The sequence below is a fragment of the Elaeis guineensis genome, chromosome 2 (assembly GCF_000442705.2).
Source record: "Elaeis guineensis isolate ETL-2024a chromosome 2, EG11, whole genome shotgun sequence".
Classification (NCBI taxonomy): domain Eukaryota; kingdom Viridiplantae; phylum Streptophyta; class Magnoliopsida; order Arecales; family Arecaceae; genus Elaeis; species Elaeis guineensis.
The window spans coordinates 11,527,452-11,544,690 of record NC_025994.2 but is presented as its reverse complement, the minus strand read 5'-3'; the positions used below and the strand labels follow the sequence as shown (position 1 = coordinate 11,544,690).

The following is a 17,239-nucleotide window of genomic DNA, read 5'->3' as shown; positions in this document are numbered from 1 at the left end:
ATAAAATAATGTGTTGAGTTTTATAGACATTTCAAAAGGAATGTGCCAAATTAAAAACTTAAAGTGAAATTATAATCCAGAATAATGTTTTCATAGATAAATTAAGTCAAACTACGTTAAGTCAATTGACAAATAAGATGTGTCATGCCAAAAGATTCGAACTTCCCCAAATTTTGAGATCTGACCATCATGTTTGAGACAAGGAAATATTAAAATTCAATATTCCTCAAAGAAACCATATGATTGAAGAGGGCGTAAATAAACTTTATTGTAATTTGTAGCTCTTAATAAATATAATCACCAACTTAACCATAGTTTATTGTATACAATATTATACCTTCAAATATATAAATAAAATGCAAACCATGCTCCTAGTGTTGCTTCAATAATCATTAGATCAGGTACCACAAAATATCACTAGATCCAAAAGGCAACTTTGAGTCACCAAGTCCACTTCAGAAAGGTAAATTGTTGTAACCAAAAAATACAAGGTAAATTGTAACCCCTCCACTTATCACTTCGAAAAATTTATAATAGGCAAAGTGAGCTAATAACTCGACAAATAAACTTGATCAAGGTAATGAATTTTTCATTGAAGAAAAATGACCTTTCAAATTAGCACATTTAAGTTTATTGGAAATTTTGAATGAAGGTTCAAGGAAACCATTTTATGGTGATTCACATAAAATTATTTGTTGAATAATTGTTCAAAATCAAATGACCATGACACAATTTATATTTCAGATGAACTCTTATATCCATAGTTTTGTATTTCTTAAAATGATTGAATTATATACACGAGGCCATATTTTTCTTCACCACTAATATAGATGTGGTTATACACATGCATACATGGATATATTGATATACGCATAGATATATATGGGCACATATATTATATTTAACAGATCATAACGAATCATGATCGTTGATTTATAAAGGTATTGTGGAAATTATGATTAACCGAAACTGGTTGCATTTCTACTTTTTATTTCTCTTCCCTCTTCCATCTTTCCTATGTCAGCGTCGCTCATCTTTCTTCCCTCTTCGCTCTTTCCCACATCGGCCTGTGCTCCACTATGATCTTGGTGCCAATGGTGTTGCGGGCAACATCACCCTTGGCCATGCTGGTGATCATAGGCAATGATCTTGCTATGGATAGAGCTGAAACTAAGGGAGGCCTCGAGGCAGAGGGCGGAAGAGTTGCCGACATCTTCAAACACAGTGGTGGTTTAGATCAGAGGCTACTACCAGCTCTGATTTGGACCCATTGATGGAGAGGAAGACGACATCAATGATGTTGTCGAAGGTATTGAGAAAGTTAGATTGGTGAAGGGAAGGTGTCATTGTGGATGTTTGGGATGATGCTAGATGGAGGCAATAGAGAGGGATGGTTTGAGTTATTAAAATAGGAGAGGAGAGGTGCATAGAGCTTGTGAACTGAAATTTCCTTACTCTTTGATTTTAGTTACCGTACTTGCCATTCGATAATTTTCATTCAAACAGGCTATAGCTTGCCTTCAAAACAATCAACTAGATTGTCCATGAATAAATGAATGACCAATATTAACCAAAAAAATGGTGTGAAATTTGTGGAAGCATCATAACAAAATACATAAAGAGGGTGGGCCTTGGTGCCATGGTAAGATTGCTTTATTGCGACTTGGGTATCATGGGTTTGAAATATGGAAATAGCCTATCCACATTTGGGATAAGACTCTGTAATCTGATTCTTCCCAAAGCCCATAGTGGTGGGAGCCTCGGTCACTAAGACGCGTGTTTTTCCCTCACCATAGCAAAACCCATATACGTATATATTCTCATTGGAAAGTTGGATAAGGTCACATAATTCGTTATTGCTAGTATACATAAGGCCATATAAGTCCTCACAGTTAATGTAGGTGAGGCCACATATATAGAAGGCCCGTTACCCACTTATGGTCCCGATGACTAGGGATTGTATGTGGGGTGGTGGCAATGGACCTAACCTTTGGTATGCTTCGCACAAAATTGCTACACCAGGACTTTAATTGTGCCCTTGTGCTTGTTAGCCCAAGTCTTTTACCATTATACCAAGCAGTGGTCTCTATTAGGCCACATATATCCTTAGCAATAAGCTAGATAAAGCCATATGAATCCTCGAGATCCACAAATACCACATGGCTAACAATCTATATAGATCCTCATTAATAATTTGAACTACACCACATATAGTACCTAGCCAGAGGTCCACTTATGTCCGTATTGTTTAATAGATGAGGCTGCTTGTATCCTTACAAATAATTTGGATGAGGCCACTCATATCTTATTGTTCCAATAGATGGGACCATTCATAATTTCATATACTACTGCAGCTTGGGAGCCATATAAGTTTTTCAAGTTTGCTATATTTTTTAGGTTTAATAAAAGTTCACAAATGCCTTACAAGACACTTGTAATCTCTGATGAAAAATAGATGATGCAAATTTTCTAAAAGAACATAAATTCAAGTCATAACACATCTATGAGTTCTGAAAATATCACTTTGAAATCTCATATAATTCATAATTTCCATATCAACATCAAAACAATATTTCAAATTAACATAGTAGCAAACTCTCAAAGAAGAATAAATCAAAACTTTTAATACTACTAATTGGTTCCTATATGCAAAAAGCAGAAGGTAATGGTGGGGTTTGAAATTTCAACTCTAAGTTTTAGAAATAATCCAAAGGCTTGAAACTTTAAAAGAAGACATAAGCTTTAAAGTGCTACAGGATTTACAAGACATAAGAAGAAATGATAAGCTTTGAAAACTGACAAGGATTTAATAGTTTTCAAATAGTATTTAAGCTTGGAATTGGCTATTTGAAAAAAGAAATAAGCTTGAAATCATAAAATAAAACCTACATTCAAGAGATGTAGAAAGGATATTTACAAGGGAAGTCATAAGATTTCTAAAAGGTCACGTTGTTTGAATTTGAAATTCACACATTAAGCTTAAATTTGACTACTTGACTCAAAATAAGAAGTGAACCTTAAATTGTTAAAGCATGGTTGGATGTTACTTATCTTTAAAGCCCATGGAATCCAAAAGAACTAATCCAAATGATCCACTCCTCTTTTTCCTTCTAGGTTGGTTCTGTATTAGATCGGTTGATTGGCTAGGACTTATATTTCTATTTACTAGGACTTTACATGTAATTAAGGAACAACCCTCTAGTTTTTGTTTATTAAGAAAGTAGTCAAAGTTTAAATTCCTTAACAATAGAATGTTGATTTTTAGCTCTAGCTCAAAATCCAAATTGTTGGGGTCATGACAAAATTTAAACTTTTTAATGCTAAGGTATTTCTTAAGATTTAAGAACTCATAAACTGTACCATCTCCAAATATTGCTAAAATCTAAGTCTTGTAAGAAGTCATAAATCTTAGACACTCATGCATTTTACCTAAAGTGACACTAGACAACACTGAGAGCTGCAGGGTACCAGTTCATTTTCAAATTTTGCATACGTACGTATGTATCTTCCTATGTATAGGTTGTGTTATTACAATATGATGCCTTAACCATGACATTCATGGTACACAAGGTGGGCAAAGTGTCATTAAGATCGCTGCTAAGCATATATACAAATAATTCTGGAAGTTGAAACTGTGAATATATATATATCATTAAGATACTTTGAACAAACATGATTTTATCTATATATCGGCTATTCGGCTTAACAAAACTTTTATCTACTACTGTAACAGTATGCTTCTTCTCTTTGCCTTTTCTGAATTTTAACTTCATCGTTTGCTTTTCTTTTAATTTTTTTTTGCAAGTACAAAGTAGTTATGCTCTCTCCTGATCCTTTTCCTTTCAAATTTAGCCAGCATATATGAGCACCCAATCAATGCTGTTGGCATAGGTTAATACACGATCAGTGTCATGAGCATTGTTAATACCTTATAGCATATGTTAATAGCTGTCTGGCATTAAAAAAATAGTGGCCTGTGCCTTTGTTCTGCTTTGGTTAGCCTCTCTCCCATGGATCAGACAAATAAATCATAATCACTTCATATTATTTTTTTTTCAGAAACTAAAATCTCACTTAAAGAATTTAGTATGAGAATATAGGACTATCATTTGTTATTTTATCAGGTAGTGGCTCTCTTCTTAGTTTTGAAATGAATCGGTGAAACATCAATACTTTAGTTTAATCATTTGATTATAATATCACTCAATTTTAGATCCTTAAATTTGGTGGAGACTTCATGAATCCATGTGTACAAATGGAGGTAAAAGCCCCTCCTTATGCAAGCAGCACTCAAACAATCCGAATACAGAAGGTCTCGGTTCCCTTGGGTGGTTAGAGTCCCAAAGAATTGAACCACAAACTTGCAGACTGCCTTGTTAACTAGTCAGCAAGTTGGTTGTCTTCTTTATAAACATATGCAACTGAGATAGTGGATATACCATGTGAGGCCTTCCAGATATCATGAAGAATAGGGAGATAAGGGATTTTAGTTTTATGATGAGAGTTTATCAATGATATCACTGTGGAAAAATATCCCTTGATCCAGAGGCAAGAGCCGGATGAGGGGAGACCCTCACATCCGCTTCGGAGGGCAGGGATATCCCGACCCTACTATCATTATGCCTTTGCAATGTTACTTGGTTCAACTCCGTTTGTGACCTTTTCTCGTATGTGGGACTCTCTATCTTCTTGGGTAGATTCTAGATCGTCTTTCATTTTGATAGTTAGTAGTTTTCTTAATAATAAGTCAAGTCAAGAATAATAATCGAACTGGAGGAACTTGCCAGGACGGCTTGGTAAGCAAGCAACCTGTAATGTTATGTAGGCGCCAACTCCCAGTTTTTTCTCTTCTTTCCCTTTTAGTTTAGTGACAGTTCATCAAAAATTGTCTAAGATTACTAGATCGAGCACACGCATTGAGCTGGTTGTCTCCTCTTCTTGGTGTCTACAGTGAGTCAAATCTTTTGTAAGCTCTGGCATAGGAAAAGAATATTGAATAATATCCAATCTAGACGCTCTTAACTCTTAAGAGCCTTACCAGTATGGTCTCTAATCACATAACAAGTGCTGGCTTCATTAAACTGTACGCCACCCAAGGTCCACAATCTTGATACCGGGTACCAAATCTGTACCCTTTTAGTTTGGAATGTTACGGCTGATACAGTATGGTACACCTTGTACCGAACTAGCTTTCCAACCATTTTTCTAACTTTTTATCTCAATATGCCTTGGTATGGGTCGGTACACACTGGGCACACCTCGGTATGAGTGGTACTGGGTGGTATAAGATGGTGTAGGGTATGTGCTGATCCAAAGTTGAGTTTTGTACTGGGACCATTAGGTATAGTGCGGTACATCCCATACCGGGCGGTAAAAGAAAGTATTAGCAATCCATGCCGCCATCAAAGTTCACCTTTAGATAACTTGGCTGCAGGAGATGCCAGGAAACAGTAAGTCAATAATAGAGTGAGTTAAAAGTGCTGTAATCAGCAGAGGGTCCATAGTGAGATAGAAAATGGAGGGAAATGGTTGGAGATCTAAGAGCTTTTCGTAGACCCATTAATATATTTACCATGCCAGATAGTGTCATTGTGTAGGGTGGATGCATCTCTTACCAGCCCAACAGACACATTGTTGCCCTGGTATGAATACTGATGTTCTGCGTTGTGCAGATTGCCTCAATTTTGACAGTCTTTCTAAAATCAAGCAGAAATGTATTTTGAATTGCTGATGAAATCAATTACTTCGCCATGAATATGTTGTAAATGACCATCCCAACCTCTAGTTAAATCTTTGGATTGTAAACTGCCGACTTGATATTGTTTGTTGGATTTTGGTTCTTTGAGCAATTTGTGCCAAATGTTTAAGGTTCTATCATTTATTACTGAAATAGACTGAAGATTAATTGTCCCCTGATCCTCCAAATTTGCAGATTCTTAATGTGTACTGCGCAAAATACGAAACTGGGGGGTTAATGTGGCCCACCATGCACAACACAACTGTCTTTTCTCTGGTGCTTGCTCAGATAATTGCCCTTGGAGTCTTTGGGATAAAAGAATCATCGGTTGCCGCAGGCTTCACCATTGTCCTAGTGATCCTTACACTCCTTTTCAATGAGTACTGCAGGCAGCGTTTCCATCCCATATTCGAAAGTTTCTCAGCACAGGTTGGTCCCAGTTCTTTTTTTTTTTTTTTTGTGTACAGAGTAGAAGTTCTTTACTGTAATTGACACTGTTCATTAACTGGAAGGATCTGTCATTAGATAATCCAGGTTCTCTGACAATATAGGCAGTTTTAGGTGGTGCTTAAATTAGCTACCAGTGGGATGGCAAATTCCTTTTTCTGATTAATATACTGGTAATGACAGGATCTTATTGAGATGGATACAGAAGATGAGCAGAGTAGAAGGATGGAAGAAATTCACCGGCAGCTGCATCCAGCTTACTGCCAATTTCCACCTCACACTCAGGATGTATGCGATGTAGAAGTTGAAGGCTCAAGTGAAGTCGATAGCAAAGATAGCTCGAGAGGCATGGAAAATGATTTTTCTCACCCAACGCTCCCTGGGCTTCCAGTTTCTAGACTGCGGAGAGCTGTTTCATTGCTCAGTGTGCTTATAAATCTCCAGAATGGAAGGTTATTAAAGTAAATTGCATGACCTCTTTAGGTCATCTAGGCACTGTGGTTAATTATTTGAGGGTTCTCATCTTGTGTGTATATATATATTTTCCGTTCATTGTCAAGTTGGTTTCTCAATGTGACTAGCGCATGTAAATTTTTTTTTTTTTTTTGACTCGAAGTTTCTGAGAGATTTTTTTTAAAGGTATCATTTGATAAAAAGTTACCTAGCTGATTTTTTTGTTAAATAGTTCTGCAGTTAGCCTCAAATGGGATGGTTGAATGTGTAGGTTATCCAATATGAAGGTCCAAAGCAGGTGAGTAATGAAACTAAATGCTCTTTTGGTAAATAATGATGCTGTGAGCAAAAAATAATGGCATATGAAGAACTCCCAGATTCTAGTGAGTTTTAGGGACTTGCATGGCTTCGGGTTCAGGTCGAGGTAGCAGGGACAATGGGCTCGGTCGGGGTCAGATGAGTTGGTCGGTGATGTCAAATACCACCCAGATTGAAGCCCGCTTCCCTTGATGCACCCAGAACTACTAACCCACCCATTCACGGATGGTTCCATGTTTCTTTTGTTCCTTGTTGGTCCTTTGGAATCATTGTCACCCAGGCCTCCGGGATGGGAATTCTTGTCAGGTTGTAGTCAGCTCACGGCCGGAATCGAAATAGATTAGAATGGGAATCAGGATGAATCGAAATGAGAATTGAAATGGCCGTATGTATTTGGTTCGTGACTGACATCGGAGTTGCAATGACATTTGAACATTAAGGGAGCATCGGGATGATTTTGGAGAATTGATGCATTCCTATTCTTTCCGAAATTGAAATTGGGTTTCTTTCAATCAAACGATTGGATTGGAATGGGACTCCGTCATTCTTATTCCCATTCTAGAGCTATGCTCCCAACCAAACATGCCATAACCATTTTTTATCGTGTCTTGAGATAATCAAAGCTTTTTAATCTTTTTCATTCTATAAAGTATTAGTTTGGAAGCACTATCAATTATTTTGAAAGAAAAATATAATGAGAATTATAAGATCAAATACTCAGAACAGCACTGCAAATGATCTGAGATGCTGATGAGCTCGGAATCAGCTTGTTTGAAGTCCGCTTAAGCAGAAATACCGGTGCTCAAACTGTTTCTAAAGCTCAGCTCATACAGAGTCAAGCCTGAACATCGGACACTCCTAAAAACCAAGGAAAGCTCAGGGGTGGGCTCGGGTTAAAGGCTTTGCTCACAATTTATTTTCTATAAAGCCAACCTCGAGCAGGTTCTATTGAGATTGTCTTGAGCTTGGGCTGGGCCCATATACGTCATGATCTATGGATATAGGAGACAAACAAGAATCCAGACCTCTTACAATTAGATCCTTTTTGGATGACCTGAAGCAAAATTGATTGTTTCAGGCTGGCTGGTGGAAGTAGAGTTTATATAGTGCCAAAGAGAGATTGAGAGCCTAGATTCAGGTTAAATTTCTGAAGATCCAAAACTCTGGTGACAAAATCTTCCATTTCCATCCCAATTTCAAAGGGTGGGGACAGGACGGCAGTGCTAAATAAGCATAAGCAGAGATTCTCGTCAGTTAATTTCTTATGATAAACTCTCACCCAGACTGGAAAGTTTATTTTAGTTATGGGCAAATGTTTTAGAACTAATAAACTCTACTCACTTGCTCTTTATACGATCCAAGTGCATTGGTCACTTTCACAGGTTAATTCATGGATTGATACGAAATTAACTGGAAAAGTGAAAAATCTAAATTTATGAAACATTGAAAACTAAAAAAAGTAAAAGACAAAACACGCCAAAAGAAAATAGAGGAAAGTATATGTTCCAAACTTTATGATGATAATCGTAAAATTGGTTTAAAAAAAAAAAAAAAAAGAAGTTACCAGACATGGCACACATGTAAAAGAATGAGGAAATTATATATTCATCTGGCTAAGTTGGAATTACCCAAAAACAAAAAAGAAAAGACTGACAATGAAGAAAGTTTTGAATCTAGAAAAATAACATGGAAAGAAAGGACGAAAAGGAAATAAAGTAAGAAAAATTTTAAGACTCTTGCAGGAGTTGTGAGAACTTTCAATATAATTTGATGGGTTCTAAAGGTCTCCCACTTTTTATTTTACGTAGTGATTAGCTGCATTCTCCTGTGTGTGGAAAACAAACTAAATAAATTTCTTACTAAGCGATTTGGTCTTTGATATGTGATTGAATCTAGCAACTTTTCAGTATTATTTTTTTTAACATTTCATTATCTAATGCTTAATTTTGATTGATATAAAAAAAAAAGGGGCTTTCTTCATGAACTTCTACCTTCTTTCCAGTCATAAATAAGCACTCTATTAGACTTTACAGATCCTAAAGAATCCTACCTGTGAATTAAGTTCCAGTTGCTCATGAATGAGACATGCCTCAACCTATCAACTTCATCAATGGGTCATCCATGTCTTTCTCTCTATCATAAAAGTTGATGGGTCTTTCTTTATATTTGAAGGCATGCATCTATCATCATGACGGACCCTGCCTATATAGATCATAATAACATATTTTAAACATGAACGTACCAGAACGAGCCAGCGAATCACGTTGTATCCATTGTTGTCACACTGGACCGGCCTCATAAGCCATTTGGTAAAAGGAGTTAGTCCTTGTGGAACTCATGGTGCTTGTGAAAGTTGATCAAATCTTCTTTTACATAACTCTATCATCTTGCTTAGTTGTTACTTCTCTTTGTACGTTGCTTGTCATTGGGTTGCTCTCCTCGCGTGATGTAATAGTTCCATTAATTAAATTAGCAATGATAATAATATGATGTTAATACTACCCCTTCTCTGTCTTACTATCTACTTGTCTTGACATGATTAATTCATTTGCACGTAATCGAAATTAAGATACCGAGCAAACAAAATAATCAATTAAATTAGTCCAAACAACGACGTTGGGAAGGAAATATTCGGTGAACTATCTTTCTCCGTCTATATATGCCACCTTTTACAACTCAATCGGGGCCACTCCTACAACTTCTTCTTGGAAGAGAATCATTAACAAAAGCATAGCAAGTCTTTCCTGCGACAAGTACTTAATTAATGAAATCTTTAGTTGATATGAAAGATATGGAAGGAGGCTGCTAATAGGTATGTTTTAGGCGCGACAGAAATCTGAGCATACTTTATTCCATGGTGACTGTCTCTGTCATGGAATAAACCTATGGATGTTCTCAGATCACATGAATAGTATGACAAGAAAAGGTTGGTGGCTTGGGTTTTGTCTTGGTTTAGGGGTGACCCATGATCAAGTTGCCTCTGATGGTGTGGTGTTGTGATTTATCTATCTTAGCTGGGCTGACAGCATGTGCCATCAAGTTATGGAACCTTAACGTTTTGCATGGGGCTCTTTCTCTCAGAACCCTACTGGTTTTGGGATATTCTCACCACTTTACAGTCATAATCATGGTGTTTGTGCATTAATTACAGTCATAAGTCATAAACATAGTGGCCGATTTGGCATTAAATGGAATTTTATGGCATCCTAATCAAGAAGAATGTGTCTAACCTCTATTTGAAAGGAAGCTGGTTTGGTCCTGGATGATTATTCTGATCTAAGCATCTAGACATGGGATGCATGTTGATGATAAGCACTAAAATATGATGCTGTTGAGTGCATTAACATCCATCAGTTACACACTAGGCTTTTTTTTTTTTTTTTTTCTCTCATCACTACAACAAACATATGTATGGCATTCTGTTGTTCAGAATGGCTCACCTAGAACTAAAGCGACCTTTGATCTATTAAGTTTCTAGCTAAAGATATTGTGAAGTGCTAGATGTGAGTTTTGTAGAAGTTTCAGAAGAAAAGGAATTTTGGTTTATCATATGGTGAGATATTGATATGTTCTAAAGTATGGGGCTGATGTAGTTAAAATGTAGTTAAAGACAGCCCTACATGATCAGCATTGTAACAAAGTGTTAAGAAAATCAAGTACCAACCAGCTAATATTTCTTTCAAGTAGTCCCTTGTATATTCTTTGTTTCTTTAATAAATTTGGGTAGCTTTGCCTCCCTTTCATTCAAAAAAAAAAAAAAAAATCTAAGGAGTAATGTGGTCAAATTAGTCACTTGATATACTTGTACACATCAAAATGGATGGAAGTTAACTGCCTTTATGACTTTGTGAGGGCATTCAATTCGTTCAACAACCAAATTTTCTAGGGCTACCAACTACATCGACAACTACAAACTGAGAGACATGCAGAGTGTTTGATTGCTTCGATTCAAAATATCTGTCGGAAATTTACACCCTCCAAATTTAATCAACCAAATCTAATCTCAAAAAGTCATAATATAGAGTTCCAAACTTTTTGAATCAAAGCAAAGAACAGAAACATGTCTGCGAAGGGAAGAAAGGACAACATGCATCCTGTTCAAGAGTTGCTGTCCTTGCATTCCTAAGTCAAGCTTCTTTGTTTGAAAAGGCATGGAGATTATAAGATTTTCAGAACAAGTACCAAAAACTTAACAAATCAGCTCACAACAAACCTGACCATTCCCCTCAGAAGAAAGGACATGGAACTTTCGTGACTGTTCTTCAAAGGTAACTTTTACTAAAAAGAGCTTTATCTGATTCTTTCCTCCCCTCCCCAGAAAGGGTCTCTCTGGTTTTCCAAATGTAATGTGAATGGTTTTTGACTTATTGGATTGAAGTGGTATAATATGGCCTAAAAGGAAGCTATTGTTTGCTCAATGATAGACATAACCCCATTTGATTTGTTACTTAAATTAATCTGAAAAAGACTACCAAGCTAGTCAAAATTGCTTCCCTTCTGTTGATGTCAGTGCTGACATATATACATCCTTTAATGAGGACATCCTTTCTCCATTAGGGTCTCTTTTCAAAAATTCAAGGCCGGGGTTCCCTGAACTGGCTTCTTTTAACAGTTCAGAGGTCCTTTCTCCCTAGAAGATATAGGGTTAGAGGATGATGTGTTTTCTTGGTTCATAAATTAAAAAGAGCTAATAACTTTCTTTATACTTTGGCTCAAAAGTGAGGCATTATAATCTCACTTTTTGGCTCAAAAAGTGAGGCCAAATTCTTATTCCCATGTGCATATAATAGTTGCCTGCCACAGGTTCCTAGAAATTGTGGACTAGAATAGCTTTTTATATCTCTTATCATACTACCAACAATCTTAACACTGGTTTGTTGTGCGATATGGAGGGAGTGAACACTTTGTTTGATCTCCACTTGTATTCTTACAGCCTTCTATGAAGCATTGTACCTCAATTATTTGCATAAGCTCAAATTAATTAAACTTAGCCATGAGAAAGGGGGTCCGAAATTTCAACATTCCAATAATTAGGGGGAGTAATACAAATTAATGTCCTACGTAATAACCTAAAAAATGATCTGTAAGCACAGATCGACCATCTAATTATGTGCGAGCTAACAAAGCATAAAATACATGTAAACAAAGGATTGGGCTTGGGTGTACGTAGGAGAAAACTTCATGGAACATATATGTGATTGAAATGGATTAGGTCAAGTATTCCTCAAGTGGCTCTGAACATTGGACGCAAGGCATAAAAAACAATTGATTGTTTGAAACTATTCCCATCTAATAATAACAAATAGATGCCTCAACAAACAAAACCGCATCAAAAATTGATGAGTCTAACTGTTGAACAGAACAACTATAATTTAGTAATACAAGCCTGCAAGAAATGCTATACTACACCTTGTCACCAGTGGACCCATCCATAGTTTTGACTTGTATCAGCTCTTGTGATCTTCACCAAAAGCAAATAATTAATGCATACTTACGTACTTAGACCTGCCTACCCAAAAGGAGGTCTTTAGGCAATGTTTATTTCTATCTCTTGACTTCTCAGTGTGTGTCTTGAATCTTGAGTCTAACCATTATATATTTTGCTGTCAGTTTCTTTGTGGCAAATTGTCTACTTTGTTGCATAGGAAATTAGAATTAAGACTTCCTCACAAATGATTAAGTTTATACGTTCTGCCATGAGATTTGAATAGCAATGCATTTTCTTGGAAATCCATGCCAATATGTGTTGCGAAGTTAAAAGCAGACAATTCATTTGATTAAAAATTCATATCTTGGAACAAAACTCGAACACAATTAACTTCCTCATCTCCTCTATTTTTATTGTTTTATTAGTGATCAGGCAGACGTTTTAGTTTCTCCTATAATATGTGAGTTTAAATAATTAAATCTATCAAGACACAAATAGTAATATATGGTGGGCAACATGCAAAAAGTTGGTGCCTAATCTTTGGAAAAAAAACCAAAAAATAGCGGCGGCTATTCTAGGTGCATTGGTCCGCAAAGACCATTATAGGATGATTAGCCCTGCACAAGAGCTCCTGCAATGACTTTCCACAAGCTTATGGTTTATTATTTTAAAGATGCTGGTGGTTGGAACACCATAAATATGGAGTTTAATAAGTTGCCCTACCAAACAGTTCCTTTGTATGAATACATCCTGTTTCCTCCCTTTTTTTTATTGGTCAAAGAAGATGATTATTCTCAGCTTTATTTTTGAGTAAACTACTATCAGATTTCTGCAGTGACAGACTTGCAGTATATTTACACTATGAAATTACAACATGAACTATTACACTATGATAAACTTTTGACACCTTTGGGGCATTGTTCCTGAAATTATGCCAAAAATCTAGTACAAGTTTTGCTCAAAGAAAGAAAAATCTAGTACATTTACAGTTTTGGCTGGATTTACATGCATTTTTGGGAAATTGATAGCCAACTTGGTCCTAATAGTTCTACCAAGAGCTGATATCAAGTACATCCATATAAAATTAACATTGATTTAAAAATCCTCTCTTATACGGACTCCTTTCAAATGGTGAATAACTAATCCTATATGGATTAAACAGAAGAAATTTAAATGAACGCTAAGATAGGACCGAAGCCCTTTGGATATCTTAGGTAAAGTCTTGCGGCAAACAAGGACTTAATGTTCGAGCAACTTTTGTAACCGTCAAAAGCATAAAAAATGCAACTCTAACCAAATTCACTCAGGCCTAAGATTCAAAGTTGTTTATATTGTTTTGATCATGATCTATAACCAAATTTTGTTCTGCCATGAAAATAGTATTGATTGAACTTATATCTCAAATAGGAGCACTCATGGGTTGTGATAACCCAATTTTCTTTTAAGCCACGTGGGCTGGCTTGGAAATAACCAAACCTGTTGATCTTGTGCCTCACATGTGCCGTGGGGAAGAGGACTCCCGATTGGAGTCTGTCTTCAATGCTGATTCCATCGGACAGAGGAAGTCTAGGGCTCATTAGATTCGCTCGGAGCCCTAGGCTTTGTCTACAAAGGAAACTCTAGTCTTCCTCTTTAACAACACAACTTTAAAAATCTCATATTAGGGCAATGAATATTAAGTTTTTCTATGGGGATTTCATTCAAATTTTCCACCGATCAAGCTTTGATTTCTTGTCGGAGCCGAGGTATTGAATCTTCATCGCTAAGACATTCTTCTTCCTTATCTTTTCCGATCTTAAAGTCGCTGTTTCTTCTTGGATTGTCGGTAGAATCCTATTGCGATGGTCTCCTTTGTTTTGCTTTTCTTTCTTTATTCCTTTGACCACTGTTGGCCATTGTGGCTATCATCCGAGCTTAAGCTGATGTGGATGCTTGTCATCTTCGCCGGCCTCCCTTTTCTATTTTGATCCAATCTTAGATCGATTTTTTTTTTTAATTGTTTTCTTTCTTTTCTTCTAGCTGACCACCATCGTGGCTGCCATCATTGTTGCTGTCGAGTACCGCTATTGCTGTTGTGCACCACTATAGGCCACTGGTCTTGAGTTTCCCATTGCCAAATTGAGAAGAAGAGAGAAAGGGGAAGTCCCTATTTTTGAAGAAGAAGAAGAGAGAATTCCTTCTCTCTCTTCTTTCTTTTCTTTCTCTTCCCTAGTTTTCTCTCTCTTTATATGTGTTCAAAAAAGCTATGAAAGATGGATTCAAAGACTTGATGGAGGCATTTGGTGAACCCCAATAGAGGGTTCTTGACTAAGCCTTTGTGACTATTGACTTTCCACCAATTAGTGTCGGGTATCCTTGAACCTCGCCATTGATGACCGTGTCTTGTCCTCCTTATTTTGGTCTAAATTGTTTTATGATACATTAATTACTCAGGTCTAGACCACTTAGGTTATTAGGATGCTGTTGCATAGATTATTATGTTCTTGCTTTGCTTTGCAATTAAATCTAATTATTATAAATTTTTTGAATATTAATTTGGTACTATGGGCAAGTAATTAGTGCGACGAGAAAGAGAATTGATGCTTTGATTCTTAAATTAGGGTAAATTTTAAATCTTTATATAATTATTTAGTCAGTATTAGGGAGGATCTAGAAATTTGGGATTGAGAGCAAATCAAAAATTAGAGTTTATTTAGAAAATAGAATCTAAAAATAATTTGTTATTTTATGCTGATGGTTGATCCAAAATGAGTTGGATTATAGTAGACATGCTAGACATGGACTAATAGATATTGTGATCGAGTTTTTCATCAGTAAAGATAAGGATTCTTCAATATGAACATCGGTTTATATATGTTTATTTTTGCACTGCATGATTTTAATTTTTTATGGTTGTTATTTGTTTTATGATGGTCAGTATGACTAATTATATTTTTTGTATTATATATTTGTATCAAATATTGATAGTTTTCGGATGATTTGGATTATGACACAAATATTAAATCTTGAAAAAAAAATAATATGATATAGTATTATTCTTAAATTAGTGAGATTTAATAAATTGATGATCAAGAAAGAGACATTTGACTAGCCACATTAAATTATGAATAGCCTATCATGGGAAGGAACATGGCACTGAGAATAGTCCGCCATGAGTAAGAACATAGCATTATGGATAGCCTACTATGGATAGGAACATGACATTGAGAGTTTTTCTATCATGGTAGGAATGTAGTATTTGAGTTTGCTAGTCACGGATTGGAGCATGATCGTGATTAGTCTAAGATCCTAAAGATTATTGTTGATTGATTCGGATCATATTAATGAGATATGGATGATAAGATATGAAATCATAATTAAGTAAAAACAGCTTTCGTGGTATATCAGTTTTAAAAAAGATGGATATTCGATGGTATATGATGTATGTTTTTATATATACTGATATTGAGTTATATTAGATACTTGACATGAGATTGTGTGGTTTATATTCTCTCTTTGATTCTGTTTATTTGTTATTTTCAAATTACTCTTATATGGATATGAGTGTACATGGGATTTTTATTAGACTGTAAAACTCATAACCCTCTTTTTTTTTTTTAAATTAAAGGATGCTTGTATTTGGTTAAGATTGGGATTTTGATTTAAAAAGGTTGATTAGACAGAGCATCATTAATAACAATTTGATGATCGAGTTTTGTAAACTGTATAAAATTTGATATTTGTTAATATGAAATATTTATTATTAATTGAGATCAATAGTATTCATGGGATTCTTGAGGTTATAATAAATTTTAAGACTTCGCATATTCTTTAGGGTCTTGATCTAAGGAGTGTGCAGCCCATGACTAATAAGTATTCACGGGCGTGACATGGGTAGCACCTAAATCACATGCCTCTATTCATTGCATCTAGTATACCATCTTTCACCGCAATTTCTACCATCCTGGTAAAAGGTTGATGGAGAAAATATACTAAAAGGCTTTCCTCAAAAATCAAAATCGAAAGTATACTAAAAGGCCTTTTTTCTGATAAATCGGATTCATTAAACCAATCAAGAATAAATACATCCTTGGGAATCAGAACATAAAATATTGAAAAATTCAGAAGGAACATCTGACAAAGTCACTCATAGAGTAGATCTACTTAAAGGCCTTCAAAGCCTTGATTTTATGAGGATGCCAAAACTTATCCGGAAAAAGGTTCATAGGAACTACTCTAGCTAGGAAACACGACTGGAACTTGTTCTCTGAGGTTTGATCATTCAGGTGGAGACTGGGCTCTTTCCTACTGTTCTCATACTCTTAAGTTGGCACCATATTACTGATGTGATGCCCAGAGTGGAACATTGTAAATCCAGAGAACGTAGACATCTGAGCTGCTTCTCCTTTTGGTCAGAGACAGGACTTTGAGCAATCAAACAAATCCTAGTTCCATGATAGGCATGGAGACCCCTAGGAACAAACAATGGCAATTTGGGGTCCCCAACTAGCTAAGGTCTAAGAGGAGGAAGGTGTTGCCCAATTGTCAAAGGTCCCCCGTCTACTTTAGCACCCTCTAAAACTTTATGACTAGAAATTACCTTCATATGAGTCCGAAAGAGTGCCCTCCTTTTCTTGTGGTTATGATAGTGACTGTGAACACTTCCACCACCACTAATCCCCATCCTGTCATCACATGGAAAACACCCAAACACGGATAACAGGACAGCCCATTCTTTGAGACCAAAAGAAGCCTTGAGATTAAAAGTTTGCTTCAGGTCCGGGACAATGAATTTTGGACCAAGAGTTGGAGGAAGAAGAAACAATAGCAAGCTCCCAGAGACTAAAAGAACCAACCACTCCATACAATTCAAAATA

General features: G+C 36.1%; 1 protein-coding gene across 2 annotated transcripts in view; it reads left to right on the top strand.

Annotated features, from left to right (window-relative positions):
• LOC105061229 (CSC1-like protein RXW8) overlaps nucleotides 1-6,866 on the top strand; it is a 34,741-nt gene extending 27,875 nt beyond the window's left edge. For both annotated transcript variants that reach the window (XM_010945214.4, XM_073251562.1), the window contains exons 10-11: nucleotides 5,933-6,166; nucleotides 6,368-6,866. In XM_010945214.4, coding sequence (XP_010943516.1) covers nucleotides 5,933-6,166; nucleotides 6,368-6,649 — 516 coding nt within the window. In that variant the 3' untranslated portion in view covers nucleotides 6,650-6,866. The remainder of the gene's footprint in view (nucleotides 1-5,932; nucleotides 6,167-6,367) is intronic.
• Nucleotides 6,867-17,239: the final 10,373 nt, after the last annotated feature.